This window comes from Athene cunicularia (assembly GCF_003259725.1).
Source record: "Athene cunicularia isolate RWA chromosome 9 unlocalized genomic scaffold, athCun1 chr9_part2, whole genome shotgun sequence".
NCBI classification, from domain to species: Eukaryota; Metazoa; Chordata; class Aves; order Strigiformes; family Strigidae; genus Athene; species Athene cunicularia.
In genome coordinates, this window is record NW_020799111.1 from 3,409,942 (window position 1) to 3,431,274 (window position 21,333).

At 39.5% G+C, this 21,333-nt stretch overlaps 1 protein-coding gene across 6 annotated transcripts in view; it reads right to left on the reverse strand.

Annotated features, from left to right (window-relative positions):
* Positions 1 to 2,042: 2,042 nt before the first annotated feature.
* The window catches only part of WDR33 (WD repeat domain 33), a 53,605-nt gene continuing 34,314 nt past the window's right edge, over positions 2,043 to 21,333 (reverse strand). Inside the window, exons 10-22 of one of the 6 annotated variants that reach the window (XM_026855414.1) lie at positions 20,709 to 20,819; positions 19,806 to 19,900; positions 19,578 to 19,586; positions 18,835 to 18,921; positions 18,451 to 18,590; positions 17,935 to 18,087; positions 16,545 to 17,594; positions 11,748 to 11,850; positions 11,006 to 11,468; positions 7,277 to 7,443; positions 7,054 to 7,146; positions 5,462 to 5,650; positions 2,043 to 2,709 (exon numbers count right to left, since the gene is read on the reverse strand). In XM_026855414.1, coding sequence (XP_026711215.1) covers positions 2,477 to 2,709; positions 5,462 to 5,650; positions 7,054 to 7,146; positions 7,277 to 7,443; positions 11,006 to 11,468; positions 11,748 to 11,850; positions 16,545 to 17,594; positions 17,935 to 18,087; positions 18,451 to 18,590; positions 18,835 to 18,921; positions 19,578 to 19,586; positions 19,806 to 19,900; positions 20,709 to 20,819 — 2,893 coding nt within the window. In that variant the 3' untranslated portion in view covers positions 2,043 to 2,476. Of the gene's footprint in view, positions 2,710 to 5,461; positions 5,651 to 7,053; positions 7,147 to 7,276; positions 7,444 to 8,274; positions 10,908 to 11,005; positions 11,469 to 11,747; positions 11,851 to 16,544; positions 17,595 to 17,934; positions 18,088 to 18,450; positions 18,591 to 18,834; positions 18,922 to 19,577; positions 19,587 to 19,805; positions 19,901 to 20,708; positions 20,820 to 21,333 lie in introns of those variants that run through there. The other 5 variants (XM_026855415.1, XM_026855417.1, XM_026855420.1 and 2 more) reach the window with 5 other exon arrangements.

Below are 21,333 nucleotides of genomic sequence, written 5' to 3' on the forward strand. Positions count from 1 at the left end.
CTCTCACTTTTACAACTTCTAAACTATAGTATATAATTTTATTCCTAACAGCAATATCAAATTAAATCTTAGACAAGGTGGAGCTGTAAACTAGCAGGTAGATCATAAGGATTCTGCATGCAGCACTGGTAAAAGAACTTGACCTGAAGAGTACAGAATTATATTCCCATCAAGTAATTTTATCCATTTTCCAACAATAGTGGGCTGTAGTATTGTGGATTGGGAAGCTGCTTCTGTCTCTCCTGCTATGCTGTCACCTTCTAAGATGTTATACAATAGCTAGGTAATTACTCAGTTTTCTTAGAACTTGTTGTGTGTATTCCATGATCATGCAGTATTTCAAAACTTAATTTAAAAAGTTGTCCCTTGATTAAGACTGTTACTTAACAGCAAGTACCATAGTGGTTTGAGGAGTTAAGCAACCATCAGAGGAAAACCAAGCATACTCCCTACTGTTTAGTTAAAGCTGGGTTTCCTATTACTAGGTGCACTCCAACTTGTTTAGGTAGAGGACTGTGGTTTAATTAAGAACTAAAGCTCATCCTCTAAATCCCATGTTCTACCTATTAGACAAAAGTCACTTTCAGCCCCTTAAAAATATAAAAGGCTTGTTAAAAAAAAGGGAAAGCTTTCCCCTTTGCTAACGATTATATCATTGGTATTTATCATTAAAACTTCAGGATAGATCCTAACTCCCAGATTTGGTCACCAAGTGACCAAAGCCCGTCTTCAAATAGAGGTAAAAAGCACTTATTGGAGAAACTGTGTCATAGCAGGTCAGTCTCAGCTGTTTCTGAGTTAATTCCTTTAAGACCATTCTGTCTCTCTAGAGCCCAATAACAAGGGTTTTATAGGCTAATGATCAGAGTTAATTACTATAATTTTCAGATGCCATTTATACACGAGTTACAAAGTAGGAAAAAAATCTCTACTTGTGACTGACTGAACCAAGAGAACTGCAGTTAAGCATCTATGCTTTGATCTCTTTAAATAAGATAAGTCATAAGGACTTAAACCAGTCTTTAGTAAACCTGACTCTATGAGAAGTCAGATAAAATAGCTGCCGTGTATTGCTGCTGTTGCAGTAGCCTTGTCAGCTATAGAACTATATTGTCATATTATCCTGAATATTAGAACATAAAATTCATGGTGGGGGGGTGGGGTGGGGAGAAGCCTGCTAGTGATACTTTTCATTATACCTTATATCCTCTACTTTTAATGTAGGATATTTCTGAGAACTGGCTTTAGAGTATGTACTTACGTGATAAAATTTTCACTGAAGCTTTAGGTATTAAAGGAGCCTTTTTTGATAACCCTGGTGACTGGAGATGATTTATATGAATGATTTATGGGGAAAACAAACTCATGGTTGGTAAGCAGCTTTATTATGAAATGTGGGAAATGGGCATAACCCGACCTCCTCATTTCCCTCCCCTAGTAAAACCTGGAAACAATATCCTAAAGAAAGATACTTAAAAAAACATTAAGATGAAAGTGATCAACTGTTGAGGTTTGTACTTCAGCATTTGAATGCACCAGATTCTACTCAGCACCCGTATCTTTAAGCAGTGCGTCCTACAGACATTGTAAAACATACACATCCATATTAATCAAGCCGTTAAACTTCTTTCTTCCTCAATTTCTATAAACAGAAGCTATTTTGAAGAAAATTATTTGACTTGCCTAGGTGAAGCGTAGAATGATAATATTTGTCATGATGCCTATTTACTAGTAATCCAGGTTATAACTCACACTATGTCTACAACAACTTTTTCTAAATGGTGTTCCACGTTTTTCTCTTTCAGGATGGTAGACTAGCAAGCAGCGGTGATTTCCTGTGTTTTGGAATTTTAACGTCAGCACCACTTGTAATCTGTAGACAGCTGTGGCTAAAGGTGAAAACGAAAGTTCTCTATACATGATAAAGCAATAAACTAGGAGTCAGCTATTAGTATTTTAAATGGTTGAGATTTCAGGAGGTAGTTCTGTTGCTCTGATACACGTTTGCCTAAAGACAACCCTCTCTGTAGTAATAGGTGAGTAAAGAATCACACACTGTTGATTTTTTGTTAATTTTTGCGCAAATTACATTCTGTATTCATACAAAAACAACGTAACTCTTCTGACAAACTGTACATATAGAAACAAGTTTCTGTCTGGAGGTGAACTGAAATCTGTGGAGGTGCTCCATGTCTCACAACACTTAAAAAAAATTTCCAGCTCTTCGCAAAACAAAGTAGGTAAGAGAAGGTGAGGAAAACAGGGGTAGAGAGAACAAAAAGCTAGCTACAATACTGCAGCTAGTAGCAGTTGATTGATCTAGGAAAAGACCCTTGTTAGGAACTAATGCACATTGAGTTATCCCAGTTAAGAATCCAGGTTTGTGGTGTTGCAGGGTTACTTTATGAGTCCAGAGTAGCAGTCTCTTTTAAATATTGTCCAACAGGGACTGGGTGTGACCCAGTCAAAGCCTCTTCTATCGGCCTCTTCCACCACCTCTGGATGCTCCTCGTCTTGACTGACCAGAGTTCATGTTATTTCCTCTTCCCCAGTTACTTCCACTCCTTCCTCCTCGAGAAGGGTTATTGCCTCCTGCAGGGCCTCCACCAAAAGCTTCATCCCTGTGGAATCCATCATGATGGTCTCCATCTAAAGAACTTGACCTCCCAGATTTTGGCGCTCTCTGTGAAGGTCCTGAATTTCCTCGTCCTAAAAATGAAGCACAGTCAGTTACTGATGCTGAAGTCTAGGCCTTGCCCCTTCTCAGAAATAACCATATATTAGCTAGTTCTTCTGAGGTATCATCGCTCACTGACCAAATGTAGTTGAGACCTGTAACTTTACACCTCCTCCCTCCATATGCTTTTTCTCACATAGATTTAGTGTCTCCATTACAGTCCAGAGATGGACAGCAATCAAGAAATTCCTTGGGACTTAAAGCAGATCATATCGGATACAGTCAGCAATCTCTTACGTAAGTTAGAACAGTGATAATCATGGTGTCCTCAAAACTGCCAGGCATACCTGGTTCTTATGCTTTAACACCATCTATGGTTCTATTTTTATTGAAAAATACTACTTTTTTTCCTTAAACATTGCACTGGTGGATCAGTTGAAGTTGGTGGTAAAGACAATAACATTAATGTTTCATTCCATTTTTTGCTGAAAATAATGGAAAAATAGTCTATTTTACTACTGATCAGGAACATAAACTACATGAGTCCTTACTGCCAGAAACAGGATTTTCTACTTCTCACAGATCTTTTTATTACTGGTATGTAAATCAAGATTAAAAAAACCCCACAGTTACTAGCTCAAAATAACAAGCAGCATTTTGAAAAATGTAATGGTGCATTATGTACACATGCTACAGCTAAATGAGGATATTTTTGCTCCACTTTAGCAAGAGTGACTTTTTTTGTTGACTCTGCTTGGTTCTGTGTAAAATAGAGACCAAATTTTTCCACAGAGTTTACAATTCATGAAATTTTAATATTCAAATGACTTTACCAATACAACTGAAGGTTGACAGCCCATATATGAAAAAGTATTGCTCATGTTTTATCAGGCTTTCTGCCGTTGTTCTGAACTTCCTTTGGTACATTAATGAGCTGTCTAGGCACAAGAAATGTGGTAGTTAACAATTGTTTTGACTTCAATAAAGAATCAGATAGACTTACCACAAATAATTATTGAATCTAGAGAAGGAATCCTTACAGATTTGGTAAGATGCTGGCTAAAACACAACATACAGTTTTGAAAGGAAAAATAGCGATAACAGAGGGAGTTTACCAGCAGAATTTTATTAAAAACGTCTGTGAACAAATGGTAAAACCTGATGTTAATATGACACTTGAAATGCAGTCCACACAGAGGAGGACTGGCATATAGTTAAAACTAAATGAGCTTCAGGATAAGAGGAAGTGGGATGAAATTCAGTGGCATCAAAGACAAATCTGTGCAGTAGAGGTCTAACAAAAAATTCAGCTATAGGCTGGTAGCTCAGCATTTAGAAGCAACTGAGAAGGATCTCTGTCACTTGATCACTACCTACCAGTGACAGAGATCATTATAAAAAGAGACAACATTGAAAAAAGACAGTGGCAATCCTGAGGTTTATAAGAAGAAAAAGGATCAAGAACTGGTGCAGGGCTAATAGGATGACTGTGGAAATGGCGTACCCAGTTACAGGCTCTGAACCAGCTACTAACTCCAAAAGAATGTATTCTTTGGGTTATGGTAGCTAATTGCATGGCAGTGCCACGTCCTGTTTCCCTCTATCTATTAGTCACATCAGGAGCTATTAGGAAAGAACGGAGAAACCAGAACAAAACCAGAACTGTAGAAATCCATGGTTAAACCACATCTTAGCATGTGCAATTCCTGGTTACCCCATTAAATTTACAAAAGGATAAATTAAAACTGAAATTAGTATATACAGAGTAATAAGCATAGTAAAAGATACCGAACAACTTCCCAGGGAGAACATCTAAGCAGGTCAGAGCTCTGACTTGGAGAAGAGCTAGTTCAGTATGGAAACAGTAGAGTTCAATGCAATTAAATCAGAGGTGCCATTCAGAAATAATACGGATCAACTTTCAACTGTTCCAATTAAAACATAAGACATCATTGAATGAAATTAGTGAATGTTAGGCTTAGAACAAGAGAAAAACATTTTCCTTCCTCTCTTTTTTTAAAGCATGGTCTACTGCAATTAAGTTTTAGAGCTCTGTCTGTGGATGTCAAAAGTTTATATGATTCTTAAAGCAATTGGAAAAGCACACAAAAGGTAACTGTCAAAAGCCATTAAATATAAGAATAATATTTCAGTAAGTAACTGAACTACAGATCTTCACAGGTTTAGAGAGCAGTTCAGGGACATAGCACTACAGACTTCCAGTGGTCATGACACTCTTCCCTCAGTAGGTATTACTGGCTATCACTGAAGACGTAAAACTACTGAGCTTTATGGACTTTCTGGTCTTTCTGGTTTGATCATGGATGGCCATGTGTACACTCTTAAAAAGTAGAGAACTCATATAAGGAAAGGCTTAAAAAAAGTCAGGGTTCATTAAGTCCAACAGAATGAAGGCTGAGACGGGAAAGATATTTGAGTTAAAGGACACTAGCACAAGCATGAATATTAAATAAGTATTCTGAAAGTTAGAGGGGAAAAAAGCTCTTAACAAGGGTTTTCCAACTGGAGTAACAGGGAGCCAAAACCTTAACTGCTTTTGAACAGGGCAATAAAGAAGAGGTTTATATGATGCTGGAGAGAAGATCTGGATTTGATGTCTCAGAAAATCCCTATGTTTTTACGTTCCTATAAGATTGGTCTTCAGCTTCACAGCTGGCAAGATCAAATATTTACCAGGTCAGCTTTGAATAGCTGAGGAATTCTGGATAAGCCTACTGTTGAAAAATGTGCCTGTGTTACATAAGGTTTTCAATACATACAAATTACCTTTGCCCCTCTCCTCTGGAGGTCCACCTGGAGCATCCATTTCCCTGTGGTCAGAGGTCCCTGGTCCATCATGCCAGGGACGTTTACGTGGTGGCAGTGAGGCCATGTCCATGCCCTGGAGCGAAGAGGAACGCTCTCTGTTAGCTGGAGAATGCCCGTCATGAGGAGGGTGATCTGGACGAGGACCTGAGCATGAAGAGAAAAAACAGGATAATAAGTAATGTTAACCTGATCATTATTCCTCATGTACATTACATACTTTCCACACTATTTGGGAGACAATTTAGAGTTAAAATTACCTAAAGCTTCCTCCCCAGCCCAACAGGCAAACAAGCAAACATCAGATGAGTAATTTGTAAGAAAGCAAAAGGCTTAAAAGATGATGGGAAAGAAAGTAGTGACAGATCTAAAGTGTTCTTTTCAGTATACCCTATTTTCATGTATTTTAGAGACAATCACATCTTCATATCTTCATGTGTCATTTGTGCTCATTTTTTCCATAACACTCTAAAACTCAGTTTTGCCCCATAAGGCCATTTTGCCATTAGTAACACAAATGCAAATACCAATAAGCTGTCAGACACTGCAGCTGAAAACATTTTTGCAAATAGAGAAAATGACATCCAAGAAAAAGATTACTATTACCTTTAATATACATCTCAAAAAACCACACGAGATATACTTCAGTCATCCACAGGTGACAACAACAGGCAGTTCTGGGCTGTACAAAAATTCAACTTAAAATCAAGACTAAGGTCTGCTGGTTTTGCCTGGGACAGAGTTAATTTTCCTCACAGTAGCTGGGATGGGGCTGTGTTTTGGATTTGTGCTGGAAACAGTGTTGGTAACACAGGGATGTTTTAGCTGTTGCTGAGCAGTGCTCACACAGAGCCAAGGCTTTTCTGCTCCTCACCCCCACCACCAGCAGGGAGGCCGGGGGTGCACAAGGAGCTGGGAGGGGACACAGCCAGGACAGCTGACCCCAACTGACCAGGGATATCCCAGACCATCTGGTGTCAGCTCAGCATAGAAAGCTGGGGAAGAAGGGGGGGTGTTTGGAGCAGTGTCTTTTGTCTTCCCAAGTCACTGTTACACGTGATGGAGCCCGGCTGTCCTGGAGATGGCTGAGCCCCTGCCTGCCTATGGGAAGCACAGAATGAATTCCTTGTTTTGCTTTGCTCACGTGCACGGCTTTTGCTTTACCTGTTAAATTGTCTTTATCTCAACACAGAAGTTTTCTCACTTTTACCCTTCCAATTCTCTCCCCCATCCCACCAGGGTGGGGGGAGCGAGTAAGCAGCTGTGGGGTGCTTAGTTGCCAGCTGGAGTTAAACCATGACATGAGGCCACAATCATTTTTTGTTCAGTGAGACAGCTGCATTTAGAGCCAGTTAAATTCTGAATAGTTATTTTTTTCCTAAAGTTAGAAGTCCGAAGAACTATCTTTTGTTTTTCTCATGGTAAAAGACTGGTAATGAGCATATGAGATACAGGAAGAACAGGTGATTTAAAAAAAAATAATATTTGTAGGTGGTTATATTGTAGAAGAGTAGTCTATTACCTAAAAGAAACCTCACCAAATTTTTTACCTGGTTCTCTGTTTCCCTCCCAGGATTCTGGTTTCCGTCCTCCTTCAAAGCGTGGAAGTTCATCTGGAGTAGGAAGTAAACCCTTCCGGCCTCCTGAGCAGTAAGAGATGCAGGGGACAGGAGTGAGAAGAGACATTGTGTTCATGAAAATACTGTAATTTGCTTGAGAAACATCTTTGCTTCCTTATCCTTGCATTTCAGTGTGGAATAATGTTCCCCTCACCTCTAAGAGCACCACGACCTCGCCCCCGAACACTGTGGTCCCTTCCTCTTGAGTTTTCATCTGGAGAGTCAAAATTGTCATCTGGCCCAAAATCTTCAGGGCCAGGAAAGCCATCTCTCCCCCTGGGTCCCCGGCCCTCATGTCTCGAGGGTCCTCCTCTTCTGAAGCTACAAGAAAGAACATGGTACAAATGTGGTTTTTAGGCAGAAATTAGATTGATAAACTTGAGTCAGCTTCAGTTTAATAATCAACTTATTTCTGAACCGTTTTACTTAATACTATAAGCACATACTAGAATAGGATTTGTAGGTGGAAAGGTGCTCATTTTCTGCCTCTGAGCACTTGGTTTATTCACTGTTTATTCATACTTCCTTCTGTTGACTGTGTTGGTTTTTCATACAAGAAAATATTGTCAAATATACTGTGTTCATTTAATGAAAAGAGGAAAAAACAATAATTGAGTGATGATAGATACAAGATAAGGTAAGGAAAAGGATAAGTGAATTTCCCTTAACTGTGGTGGTCTTACTTTCCCCTTCCCTTTTTTCCTTTCCATTTTAGTGATAAACTGAAAAAATACAAGCCATGAGAGTCATGGCTGTAACAAAACATCCCAGCATCTCATTCCTATTGATCTGGGATTCTTTTGCTAGAACATTCTCTTTTTTATTTCATTTTTCTAAATTTATAATTTTAGCAAATGAATTTAGACTGCACTTGGCTCTGTAGGGATGATTGCTGAACAGCATGCACAGTGGAATTCAACAACCTGAAGAGCAGTTTATCCAACTGCAGTAAGGAAGAAATTTTTTTTGCAAAATGTAGTTATGACACTAAAGTTTCTTTCTAGTAAGTACCACGGCATCTTCAGTAATTTGGTTATGATTGGGATCTGCATCTCATCTCAAATGAGTATAGCTCCTCCAGTATCACACTGGGGTTTTAACAGCGATCTTCAGAGAGAAGAATGGTTCTTAATGAACTGTCACTGCCACTCCAGGTAAGCCTATAGATGGCTGCGTGAATACTACTAGTTTTGTTGTTTACATTACCAGTTTAAACACTTGGAGTGCTCATAAAAGTGCATACGTGTTCTGTGTACTAACTGCAACTCCAAAAGTGCACACTAGCACCGCCTGTTAGGATTGTCTCAGTTTACAGCCCAGTTTCTGTGCAAGCACAGGTGAGGTGTTTAAGTGGTGCAAGCACACTGGCTCAGCAACCCTCACAGTGGGACCCCACGCTCTCCTGCCCACCCCTCAGTGACAGCACAGACAGTGTGGAGCACTCTGCCCGTTCACACTGATGCCCCCCACCTCCCCTTGCTTCCCAGTTCCACACTGGCCAAACCATAACCACCGTCAGATGGTGTTGGCTTTGTGCAACATCCCCTTCCCCAGCTCATTAACGACACAGTGCATCCTATTACAAGCAAAACTTTAGATACTTTTATTTAGAATTTTAACAACATTAACCTTTTAATTACAAATTTAAATATTTTAACAGTAGTCATAACACAATACAATATTTTTAAACTTTTACATTTTTCTTTCATTAAAAACAATAGGTCTGTCTCCACCTCCCAGAAAACAAACACAATACAGAGAGGAGGCTGCTGTGCCTGTACAGGTACAACAGTGGATGGAGGGAGTGCTGTGCATGGACAGTGAACCATTTTACATTAACCTGGATGATTTGGGAAAACAAACGGAACAGTTTCAGGTACAAATGGTTCAAATAACCACAAAGCAATATTGTTTAGCCTTGAAACAGCACAGCCCTCTAGATGTTCTTTAGAGGGCCTCCCATTTTAATACTGACATGGTGTGATTCTGCTTAGCTTGTAAATTACCAAGATTTGCAACACAAGGTCCTATGACTAGCAGGAATAGGGCCTTTCCTTTTGTTTCCAGGCAACATTATGGACACAGTTTAGTTTTGAAATCTATCATACCTATGCCTGTCATGGCCACAGCTCTTAATATTGTATTATGTATATCCTTTTTCACTTTTTCATATCAGTCACATGTAAAACCCTGCCTTGCATAGGGCTTAGTTCCTGTTTGACTGCTCTCAGATCTTCTTCCTTGAGGCCTAGGACCTTAATGTACAGAACTACACACTGTGCAGATTAGCAGGCAGGAAGAGGCAGGTCTCTGCAGTAGAAGCATCATGTTGATATGCACAGGTAGAGTAAGAACAGGACAGGGATGAAAAGGACGGGAAATTAGAGAGAAACACACATACACACACTTCCCTCTCATGCTCGATCAAACCAGTTACAATCTAAGTTCCAAACCAAGTCAGGTAAACAAGTGGTTGGGATTCTTAAGTTCATCTCGGCATCTGCAGTAAATGGCACCTACTTCACCTTCATTCAAAGGAATTCATCGAGCACAACAAGCCTTTTATAGCCCTGTGCTGATTCCTTGTAAACCAAACTCTGTACAAACACTTGTACTCTGACAAATAGACTCTTCTTAGTTCAGAAGTCAGATTTACAGGTCACAGCGTTCTTGGACTCTTTCTGAAACCTTTTTAAAAATCCAAACCATAATAAATATTTTCCAGTCCCTAAGCATTTCCAATATAAGATCTGAAAATCTCTACTGAGTTTCTAAAAGTGTCTGCTGTGTCTTTTAGCATTCTATAATGCAGACGATTCAGCTTGGATTCTCTCTGTGTTTACTTTTTTAAAATGGCTTTAATTGTTACCTTCTTTTAGTTACTGTTCATTTCTTTTCATACTCTTCACACAAAAGGAAGGTACATCTTTACAGAGCTAGGTAGAAAATAGCTAAAAGAAGAGCTGTATAGATGCAAAGTAAAAGGAATGTAAGAAAATGATTAAAAAGGCAACTAAAACACACAAAATTCACATTATGTGGAGACCACAATATATTTGTACAAGTACACGTTCTTATACATATAGAGTTGGTGGTCAGTGAGAGGCTTAGACATTGGAGGCCAAATTTAACTCAGTTAAAACTAGCATAAACCTGGAGCAATTTCAGTGACAGTCAATCTTGCTGACTTAGTGTAATTCCTCCACATTTACATTGGTAACTAGAAGCAAATTCATCCCTTTGTGATTTATTTGGAAATTGTGAGCAATGACATGGACATTGCTGTAAATTAGATTATTTTTGACTTCTTCACTTGGCATTAAGAAATAAGTCAGAAAGAGAAATAAAATTTCTACCAGCAAAACCATGAGAAAATAGTCTCAATAGTCCAACAGATGCCGTAGCTCTGCCCCTTATATTTGATAGTAGGGTCACTGTTCCTGCTCCTTACAAGTATATTACATCTCATTCTATAGTCTCTACAGTCATGCTGTAGTTTGTGACTGGAGACAAAAGTCTCAAAATCCACTTCTAGTGTTCAAAAGTTTGTCACTTTAACCTTCAAGTTTCCTCTCAATTTTCATCAAAACGGTCTCAAATCTTCATCCTGTGTCACTGGATCTTCTCTACAAATTTCCTCCCTTTACTTACTGTTTAAAGACACGGAAGCTGCTGTGTACAATGACCATTTTTCAAGTTTTCTTCTATTACTGAATGATTTTTATGAACTCTATACTCAGGTATATTAGAGTTTTCATTTCCTTATTGGTTTCCAGTTTATAAATCTGAAACAGATAGACTCCTTAATGAAAAGGAAACCAGGAAGAAAGAGTTCCCTCTGTTAACCCTTTAACCCAAAAAATATGAGTAGATTTATTCTTACCTCTCATCTCGTCTTCCTCGGAACCGTGCTTCCTCAGGATCCCGTGGATATCTGTCATCTGAAGGTCTCCGTCCTTCCCAAGCACCAGGAGGCCCACGGTTTGAACCCCCTCCTTCAAATTCCCTGTGATCAGGAGGAAATGGAGGCCCAGGTCCACCTCGTCTCCATTTTTCATCTTGCAGTGGTGGGCCTCCTCTCCCCTCAAATTCCCGTAATCGATGGCCAAATCTCTTATCTGGATGGAAGTCGTCACGGAAGTCATCTGGTCGATCAAAGTCATCATGGAAATCTGGGTGAGGTCCTCGTCTATCTGGCATGCCCCTGCTGTCTCTACCATCACCCCACTCCTGGCCACCTCGAAACAACCCTCTCTCAGGCCCATGATCAGGACCACCACTGTTCTGGTCGTGCCTTCTATCTGAGAGAGGGCCCATGTGATGGTTTGGTGGACCACGGGAGTCACCTTGAGGGAAAAAATCATAGCAGATTTCTGTAACGTTTTCTAAAAATGCTCTAGGATGTTCTAGTTCGTGCAGTTCTATAAAGCATACACCATACATTTCACATTAAATAATTTTGGGGTGAAAACTTTTCCTCTATATTCCAGCCCAAATCTGCAGAAGCTTTCCTCTCAGCCAAGGCCCTGTGTTCTGATGTAGCCTTTTCTGTTTAGAGGTACTGCACTGGAACAGCCTCTTTTAGAGGAATTACTCACAGAAGAACAGACAACATATTTAGTTACCTTTATTAAGACCGGGTCCTTGGTTGTGAGGGCCAAGACGACCTTGTCCTCCCTGCTGCCCCAGTCCTGGTATAAGTGGTGGAGGACCTGGGTTCTGTCCATCCTATAAGCATATAAAAGCCATGTGAGTTGCCATGCGTGAGTATTTTATGCTTCTAAGCATTTTGTAAGGGGGGAAAAACAGATTTATTTACGTAAAGACTACATCTGCACAGGTCTTGCAATAGAAACAGCTAATTTTCCAATGGTTTCCGGCTAATTTTTCAGACATTCACATCAGTAATACTTTAAAGTCACTGTCTGGGAAACACATAATTTTATAGGAAACTTAGCATTTCAAGGACTAGTATTTTGTCTGTAACAACCAAAGATGATAAAGCTCATACTCTTGTTGCCTGTTAGAAAAGATGAGGAAACTATGTATGTTGTTTGAAAAATACCAGGTACTGCTTTATATGCAGTTAAAAAGCTACATAGATCAAAGACTTCCTTTGGAAATTAACAAAAATTTAAATCAATGAAAAAATAAAAATATGAAGAATGTTGGGATGGGGGAACAACAACAGGGCCATAAGAGAACCTCTCCTATAAACCCTTCATAAACTGTTAACATAGAAATATGTGAGTTTCATTTTTAACATGCTAGCAAAGTTTCTTTCTCTTAATTCTAATTCTAGAGTCAAAAGAAAGTTCTAATACTTGGCAAAGCACCGAGAAGCAAGTTGTTACTGGGTTCTTATGCAATGACAGGGCTAAAGGCAGAACCTACAATCACCTGCTTTTCTCAAGCAGAAGCATTAGAGAGAGCAGAGGTTTGTATAAATTCTATGATCCCAAATTAAAAATAAAGTATATATATAAGTTGTTTGTTATTTTCTGTCTTTTTTTAAATGAATTTAAAGGATAAAATAATGTTCTTTAAATTCAGGTACTGCCACAGACCCATGAAAGATTTCTACGGGTACCATGTTTACACTGGACCCACTATGATTACATTAGTTGGGAAACAATGTGGTTGAACTGTCCGATTCTGTATGTAAAGAGCAAAGGCCGGAGAAAAAGTCATTATTTGGGGTTTGTACTTGGCTGGAACTAAAGGGGGCACGTACATAATTTACACTGTAGCAATCAGATTCAACAATAAAAAAGCATCACTGTGAACACCAGAGTTGAAACTGAAAAGATTACTAGACAAAATCTTTTTATGTTCACATCATCATCAAACCACCACCACCCCCCCAACCATACCAGAAAACCCTAAACATGCAATATTTTTTTCCTAGACATGTCTAACATGTAAGATCTAGACTTGGCCTTCGTATTCACTTGTAAAATACCCTCCAAATTGCAGGTAGTTTGTAAATACTTAAAAACCTATACTCCATCACCTGTCATTGTACTCATAATTACACTGCTTCATCTCTCCATGAATCAAAGTTAAATAATTTTCATGTTCTACACTTACTTTTGAGAAACACTGCCTTTTTTTCTTCTGGTTGCAAAGAAGCAGTAAGTTCATTTGTGTATTTTTCCCATCATAGCTTGAAATACTGGTTTTAAATTAAACATTTATATTCAACTGCAATATAGGTGATAAACACAAAAAAGCAAACAAATATATACTATAAACATCACATTTGCACAGAGTAATTTCTAAGGACTTTGGAAAAAAAGAAAAGGCAAAATGAAAGGCCTGGTCCGATTAACATTAAAAAGCCCCCCCAAAAATACTTTCCTACTGATTGAACGTGGACTTTAGTCCAGAACAGATAAACTCCCCGACTAGGTAAGACCCAGCTATCACAGTACTTCTGCCACTCTTGACCAAAACCCTGCTGGAATTCCATGATTTCTCATATTTAGCATATGCTTACTTGCAGTAAACTATGGAACTTCTTAAATTTATGCCACTTGTGTTTAACCAAAGCAGCAATTTTTAGCACTCACTAAATGAGTTTCCTTAACGTTTAGCAAAAACTGCTATTCCAAACAAATTTTGCTTTAACAAGACAGGAAGACAAAGCCATGCCTTTCATTTCAAAATACATTCTGGGCTCAAAACTGAGAAACAAGTATGGACAGCTCAGTAGGCAATACCATAACAAAGCTGTAAATGGCCTTGCGTACCCCACACCTCAAGGCGGGGAGGTCTGGAGCACCTTGCACCGCCTCCACTGCCGGCTCAAGGTTCCCCAACACGGGTTGAGGTTCTGCACCAGTCAGATAAGCTGGTGCAGCAGAACACAGCTGCTCCCCATTACTGGTGTATCTGCCCTATAGGTGCAAGCAGCACAGCCATTTTAGGACAGCCATCTGTATTAATTAAAACTATGCACAGAAGGGGGAAAGAATTCTTTGCATTCACTCATAAGAAAAAATTGTGTTTGTTTCTAAAATACTGCACAAGCTCCTAAAGTTTGTCTCTACGTGGACAAGAGACTTGGCTTGAAGTATGCGTACCTCACTCAACCAGTGAGATGAAATTCAGCACATCTAACCAAAAGGAATGTGAGAAGATCGAATCTAAATTAGCCATAGCAAAAGAGCTCCAAAGTACTACTGCTAACTTGGGAATATTCTATTTATCCATCTGCATTTTAATATCAACATGCCTATGTCTAGAATAAGATTTTGTCAATCATATCTCAGACAATTTCTTTCTCATAAACAGTTCTTTCTTCCGTTTCACATTTGCAGAAGGTAGCAGATCTCACATACAGGGAGAGAGAGATGTACATCACCCACACACTGCCGTAAACCCCTGCTTTCCAATAGCAGATGCAGGCAATAGTGGTATCTATTATGGAGATTAACCTTTACAAGTATGTATAAATGCTCAGTATTACTGTCACAAGCCCTTGACAAAGCAAATATATATATTCATACACTCCCACTACTGAAAAGGAAAGCAAGTGATTTGTACAAGTTTACGGAAGATAAAATGTCAAATTCAGAACAAAAAACAAGCTAAAGACTATTGTTTAAGAAAATCAGAGACAGGAGCTCCTATTTAAAAAGGCTCTATTATATTCATATTACAAGGAAGCAAACTGGAGCAAAAACTGACATGACAAATTTTAAAATCTATTCATTTTTAAGAGATGTTGCCATACTAAAGCAGCACAAGGAAGGAAAAATGGTCAAAAATACCTTGCTTTGTCTTCTTTTAATACCTTTAAAGACTTCAGGAGAGCAGTGTTCATTGAAATTAACTGGTTACCTGTCAAAAGCAACTTACTGAATTCTGACCAGTGTTAACACCAGGGTCAGACAAGGATGGGCCCTACACCTATATGTAAGCATACATAAACTTTTATACACACACTATTATTCTCGAAGCAGAAAAGTTAGTCTCCCTGAGACAGCAATGAAAAACACTACACTAGTTTAAGTTGTGGAAGCAACTCTCATTCGTTTAACTTTGGATGCTTCTGAGATCTCAGCAACAGCATCATACTAACAGACTTCTGGAAGGAATTACTGCTGATTTGTAAGGAAAATATTCAAATAAACACACAATTTTTAGGCTACTCTGCCTCAACCTGAAATGGAATCACTGCGCTAAAGCTCATTTCAATACGTCATCACTCACTGATTGGTACTGGACTGCATGCTAAGAACTATATCCATACCTGTCTAAAGCTTTAGCTAGAAACTACTGAGTGCAAGTGTAAAAGAGTTAACTGTTTAAAAAACCCCACACATTTTTTAAATTAAGTACTTTTTTTTTCCAAACATACCCTTCAAAATTCAACTTAAAGCAGAAGACAAGAGAAATTTTAAGTAGAGAATCAGTTCCATATAAATAGGAACTTGTAAGAGCTAATAAATACAGAAAGCTCTGTGTTCTCTGTGTTCGATCAGAAGATGGAATAAGCCTGTTACAAAAGATGCTGAAGAGGGCAGAGCAGGTTGCACCTGGTACTGAACCAGACTTAATCAAAACCTGACTTGATTCCTGTAGAATTAATTGGTGCATCTATAAGTGACACTCCAGTACTCGATGTCAGCTAAGCACAACTATATTGCTGAGTGGGTGAAACTTCCTGGAGCTGAATGCCAAGGCAGCACGACACAGGGACAACCAACTGGCAGCGCAGTGGTCAGCACACACCCAGGCCACGCTCAGCAGTTCCAGCTCAGTGCTCATCCTATCAGACCTGGGCTAGTCGTACACAAACCCATCTGATACCTGGGCAAACAGTGCAGTAATGAGTTAACGGTGTACACCACCAATCTATTAACTCGTGCTCCAGAAGGTACAAAGGTGGCTAAACAATTTCTATACCAAGGTAGGAAGCAGGATAGCCGGGTTCTTATGTGCTTAATTTGAATGAGGAGTTCATCCAGACCTAAACTGTTACGGGGTGTCAGCATCTATAGTGAATTCATCCCATAGTTCAGATTAACTCTGGGACAACAGAGTTGGCAGTAACTTTTAATTAATAGATATGAGTTTTCTTACGTTCAGTTTGCTTAAATTCAACTTTTATTAGTGCTTACATACTCCACAGGAAATTCCCATTTAAGTATTTTTTAAAAACCTGAAGTTTCTCTTAAGGTTATGTTTTTGCAGCAGAGTGATTTCTGTACGAGTATTTCCAAAAATCCCTTCTGTAGTTACCTCTGCTGCTTCCAAACTATATAACGCTTTTCATTACCATTTAAGTTTTCATGAGGCCTCAGTCTTGCAAGTGTACCAAACCTCCAGCCTCTCAGCTCTTGCTCTGCATTTCTACTGCATGACATTATCACTCCTACATTCTCAGCACTCTTATTATACAGACCAACACGTACCTGATTAAATGGGGGACGAGGCCCATCACCCAACAGAGGTGTTTTCTGCTGCTGGAAGGGCAGAGGGCCCTGGGAAGGGTGCGGCCCCCTTGAAGGGTTCGGTTGTCCCTGAGGTCCTTGCATGTTTCCTTGAGGCCCTACTAAAGAGCCTTGTGGAGGTCCCTGCTGGCCCTGTGGACCTGGTGGCCCACGCAGTTCTTGTGGCGGTCCTAACATTGTACCTTGAGGCGGGGGTCCCTGGAGGCCCCTCATCTCCTGGGGACCATGTCCTAGTAAACCACTTTGCATATGAGGACCTCTCATTTCTTGCGGATGACCCATCATCATCCCTTGTGGAGTAGGTCCCTGGTTATCTCTGGGTCCTGGTGGACCCTGCATCCCTCTTGGATTAAGTCCCATCAAAGGCCCTTGTGATATAGGGCCCTGCATCCCTTGGGATCCTGGAGCTCCTTGCATGCCATGAGGAAGAGGTCCTTGCATTCCTCGGGGACCAGGCGGCCCCTGCATTCCTTGGCCACCAGGAGGACCTTGAGGCCCCAAGTGACCTTGTGGGCCAGGCGGACCCTGCGGTCCTAAATGAGTCTGCGAGCCAGGGAGACCCTGTGGTCCTAAGTGGCCTTGTGGGCCAGCATTACCCTGTGGACCTGGAGGCCCCATTGGCCCGTGAGGGCCAGGATGTCGCTGCATTCCTTGATGTCCATGTAAATCCTGAGGCCGTGGCATTCCTTGTGGAGGCCCTTGGGGGCCTGGAGGTCCTTGTGGTCCCATGAACCCTTGTGGACCTGCAGCTCCTTGGTGTAATGGAGGACCTTGAGGTCCCATTTGTCCTTGGGGTCCCGGAGGCCTGAACTGTCCTTGTGGACCAGGAGGTCCCATCTGAGGCATATTCATTGGCATCTGCTGAGGTGGAAGGGGCTGCTGAAATCCTTGAGGCATCTGTGACATTGGGCCTTGCCCTGGAAAAGGCTGGGGTCCGTGAAGAGAACCTCCTGGAGGTGGTGGCTGCACTTGTTCAGCTTGCTTTTGTGCCAGTCTCTCAATTTTCAATTGCTGTCCAAAAAAAATAAGAGACCCAGAAAATCAACTAAGCGCAGAACTATATGTAATAACTAAAAATCAGAAGCAATCACCTAATTTCTCAGGAGTTTTAAAATATTTAGTGCTTTTCTCTTAAGAGAAATATAACTAAAGAGATCCATAGATCAGTATTAGTTAACTGAAACGTAGGGGCCTCACTGAAGGTTTCATAGCATCATGGATTAAGTTCGATATCCTGTGAAAAGATGAAAACAGTACTACAAAAGCAAGCTACCTGTTTTAGTGTTGAGGTCCAAATATATCACATAGAGCACTAGAAGAAATTTACTAATAACTGTCGTTACATACGCACCTCCAAGAGTTGTGGGTTTGTGTACTGAAGTGCTGCCATTTCCTGTTCAATCTCTGCCTGTGTCTTCTTTTTCTCCTCCAGCTTAATATCTTCCTTTCTATCATTCAGTGGCTCAGGTGGGGGAGGCAAAGGAACTTTATTCTGCATCCATGCCTATAAAGAACAGTAAACACAAGATGAATTCTGTAGAACAATACGGATGCAATATATTGCTGCCCTGGGACAGGATATACTAGAACACTGTGTAGTATGGATATTTAGAAGCTAAAAACAATACTGAATAAAATTTCCATATCTTATAACATCCTATTTTCCAGATACAAGATATAAAGGATTTAACCAAATATTTCATGCTTAAATATTAATTAAACTAACCACTGTGGTAAATGATTTTGCACTGGGTGTTGATATAAAAGAGTTGATAATCCAAATCCAAAACATTTCAATGGCCACACCCTTTCTGAGGTTGGGAAAATAACAAGTTGATCTCCTGATCACAGTGTATCACGTACTTACCTGCTGAAACTGTGCTGGTATTGGTTTTGCATAGGGTACTTTTTTCTGTGGCACCTTCTTTTGGTCCTTTTGCATTACTTCCTCCATTCCCCAATCCAGGCCTGGGATTGTCATTTCAATGTCATTGGACTCATCTTTCCCTTTAGCAACACAGAGACAGTCAGAGCAGTGCAGGTTTACAGAGCAATCCTGTTACTCTCTTTACAGTTTATTTAACAAGAGAGACAAAGAAGTTTTCAACTCTTCCTTCTTTATGTGGGAAATGCACACAATACAAAATTTTAGAAAAAAGTGTCTGTGCTACCAAAATATATGAAAGGAATGAAAGTAGTCACACAGCATCTGGATGGCTCAGAAAAATGCTTCCCCATAGCTACTACCTACCCATCTGCTCTTGCTCCATGGCTATTTTCAGTTGTTCAGGTATTCCCATCCCAGGAATAACTGCTAGGCTGTTGGGTTCCAAATCATCTAAAGAAAAACAATATATAATTATACTTGGAACATTTATTTTCACATTATCATTTTAAGCCTTTGGGTTCTCACATGTTTAACATTGGTACCATTACATATCTCACAACCAGTGGGTCACTTTTTAATTCCATACATGAATTATAGGATATTAAAAGAACTTCAAATTCAAATTTATAAATACACCCCAAAATGTCAGAAACTATGTCCTTTCAGGGAAGTTACATTTAGGGTAGAAGCTCAGAAAAGGAAATAAAACCCCATACCCATTCCTGTTTTTGTTATAACAAATCTCTATATTTTAAAACTTAAATTTGATTAAAGTGTTGCATTTTAATTTATATTCCCAAACACAAAAGAGCAAATAACCAAAAATCTGAAGAGATACCAGCTCAGAGTTGAAAGGGTTGCTGAGGCATGCCATAGAGCTGGGCAACCCTGGGCAGCCTAAAATTACCAAAATACACCCTTAGAAGGGGGGGTAAAGTTTTAAAATTTTAGTCAAGTTCAGTAATTCGAAAGATTTTTCCTGCTGTAGTTCAGGACTGTGGGAAGTCTTGAAGTCACATGACGTTATCAGGAAGAAAAGTAAATGGGGGATATTGCCAGTGGGAGGGAGAGTCAAACCTTCCTGTGACTGACAGAGCAGGTCTTACCTCCTGGAGCTGTGGAAACAAAAGAAAACCCATTGTTGGAATGGTGATCTCTGATAACATGGAGAATAAAATCATCCTTGTAAAAAATATCTTTGTCTAGGTAGTCACCAATGCTATAATCCTGTTTCATCATCTTACCCAGAAGCTGCACTCTAGTGTCAGCTAACGACCCAGGCTTGGTTCCTGACCCCAACACCCTTTCTTCCATACTGATGGAAATTGCCTTACCGTATTCCACACCATCCTCTGACATCCCAGGCAGCAGATTCAGGTTGTAACGATCTCGCATTTTATCTCCAGGCCGATTTCTAGTCCAAAACTTACTGTCAAAACAAAGTTATACAATCTCAATAAAGGGTCAAGAGTATTAACTACCTTTTAACTTTTAGCGTGCTATCTTGATTATACAAGGATTCAACTCTTACTAAATCAAGCTCAGTGCTAGATCTGAACATTAGATGTGAGGATCAAACCAAAAATTAAAACCCTAACAATTATCATATTGAATTATATAGTTACAATTCAGAAGATACTTCAAAGCATACAGGGTATGAGTACAAGGCACCAACATCAGATACTGAATAGACAGATATCTCTCTAGTCCATTCCAAAAACTTCTCGCTCAATTCAAATACATTCATGTACAACTAAACTTGTCAATACACACCCACACACAAAAAGTTACTCCATTTATAAAATGCTCTATTTTTACAGCATGTTCAAGCTAAGAACACAAACTATATGCCTTCAAATACGTTTGCAATGTGAAAAGACAGACATGACAAGCAGATGATCTGTGGGAGAAAAATGCTGAGGAGATAAGTATTTTTCTTCAGCAAGAAACTACAACAATTTTTTTAAAATTTCTTCATGAGATTTCAAAGCTCTCACAAACCCCAAATCCTACTATTTTTAAGGCTTCCTTAGATGAAGGATAAGAGCTTAGCCACTACCTTCTAGTGTAAAATGTTAGTGCCTTCCCATTTAGGTAAGTTTGTGTCTCTGTTTTGCCCACTGATTGTGTATCAGATTCATCCCAATCTATTCTTTGTTCCCTGATGCCATGCACCTTTCTAGTTCCTAAATGTACATATATTCCCTTAGATCTTTTCTTTAAATACTTGAAAGTACCTGGTGTGATCATTTGAGCCTGAACAGAGAATGTGTCCAAGAGGATGCCATGCCAAACTCCAGATCATTCCCTCATGAGCCATTTCCATTCCACCAACCTCCTTCTCAACCCTGATGCATTTAAAAAAAAACAAAAAAAAAAACCAAAAAAACAGTCATCACACAGCTAAGTATCTGCTACAGATACAATACAAAACTTCTGCTATTCAGTTGTTCCTCTTCCTCTATCCCATATTTTGCCAAACTTAAGACTCCGAATTTTTCTCTTGGGTGATCATTCCCAGTTGTCCTTAACAGGGAATTTAGTAACGCATGGATTTTTAACTGTACATTTAGAAACAAAATAATTACATCTCAGAACAAGCTCTAAGAAACTACGAGTGTCAACTATTCATTACCCTCTCAACAAGTGACTGTTTTCTGTGCAAGTAATTCTATTTTTTAATATACATCTGCACAGAAAAACTTCTTCATAAATGATGCATATTCATAAACTTTCTCAGGTATAGAGAAAAACTATACCATAAACATAGAAGTTAAATACAGATTCAAGGCTGAAAATTATATTTCATGTTTAGTATAATAGTTTGCACATCTGACCAACATCTTTCCAACATGCTGATGA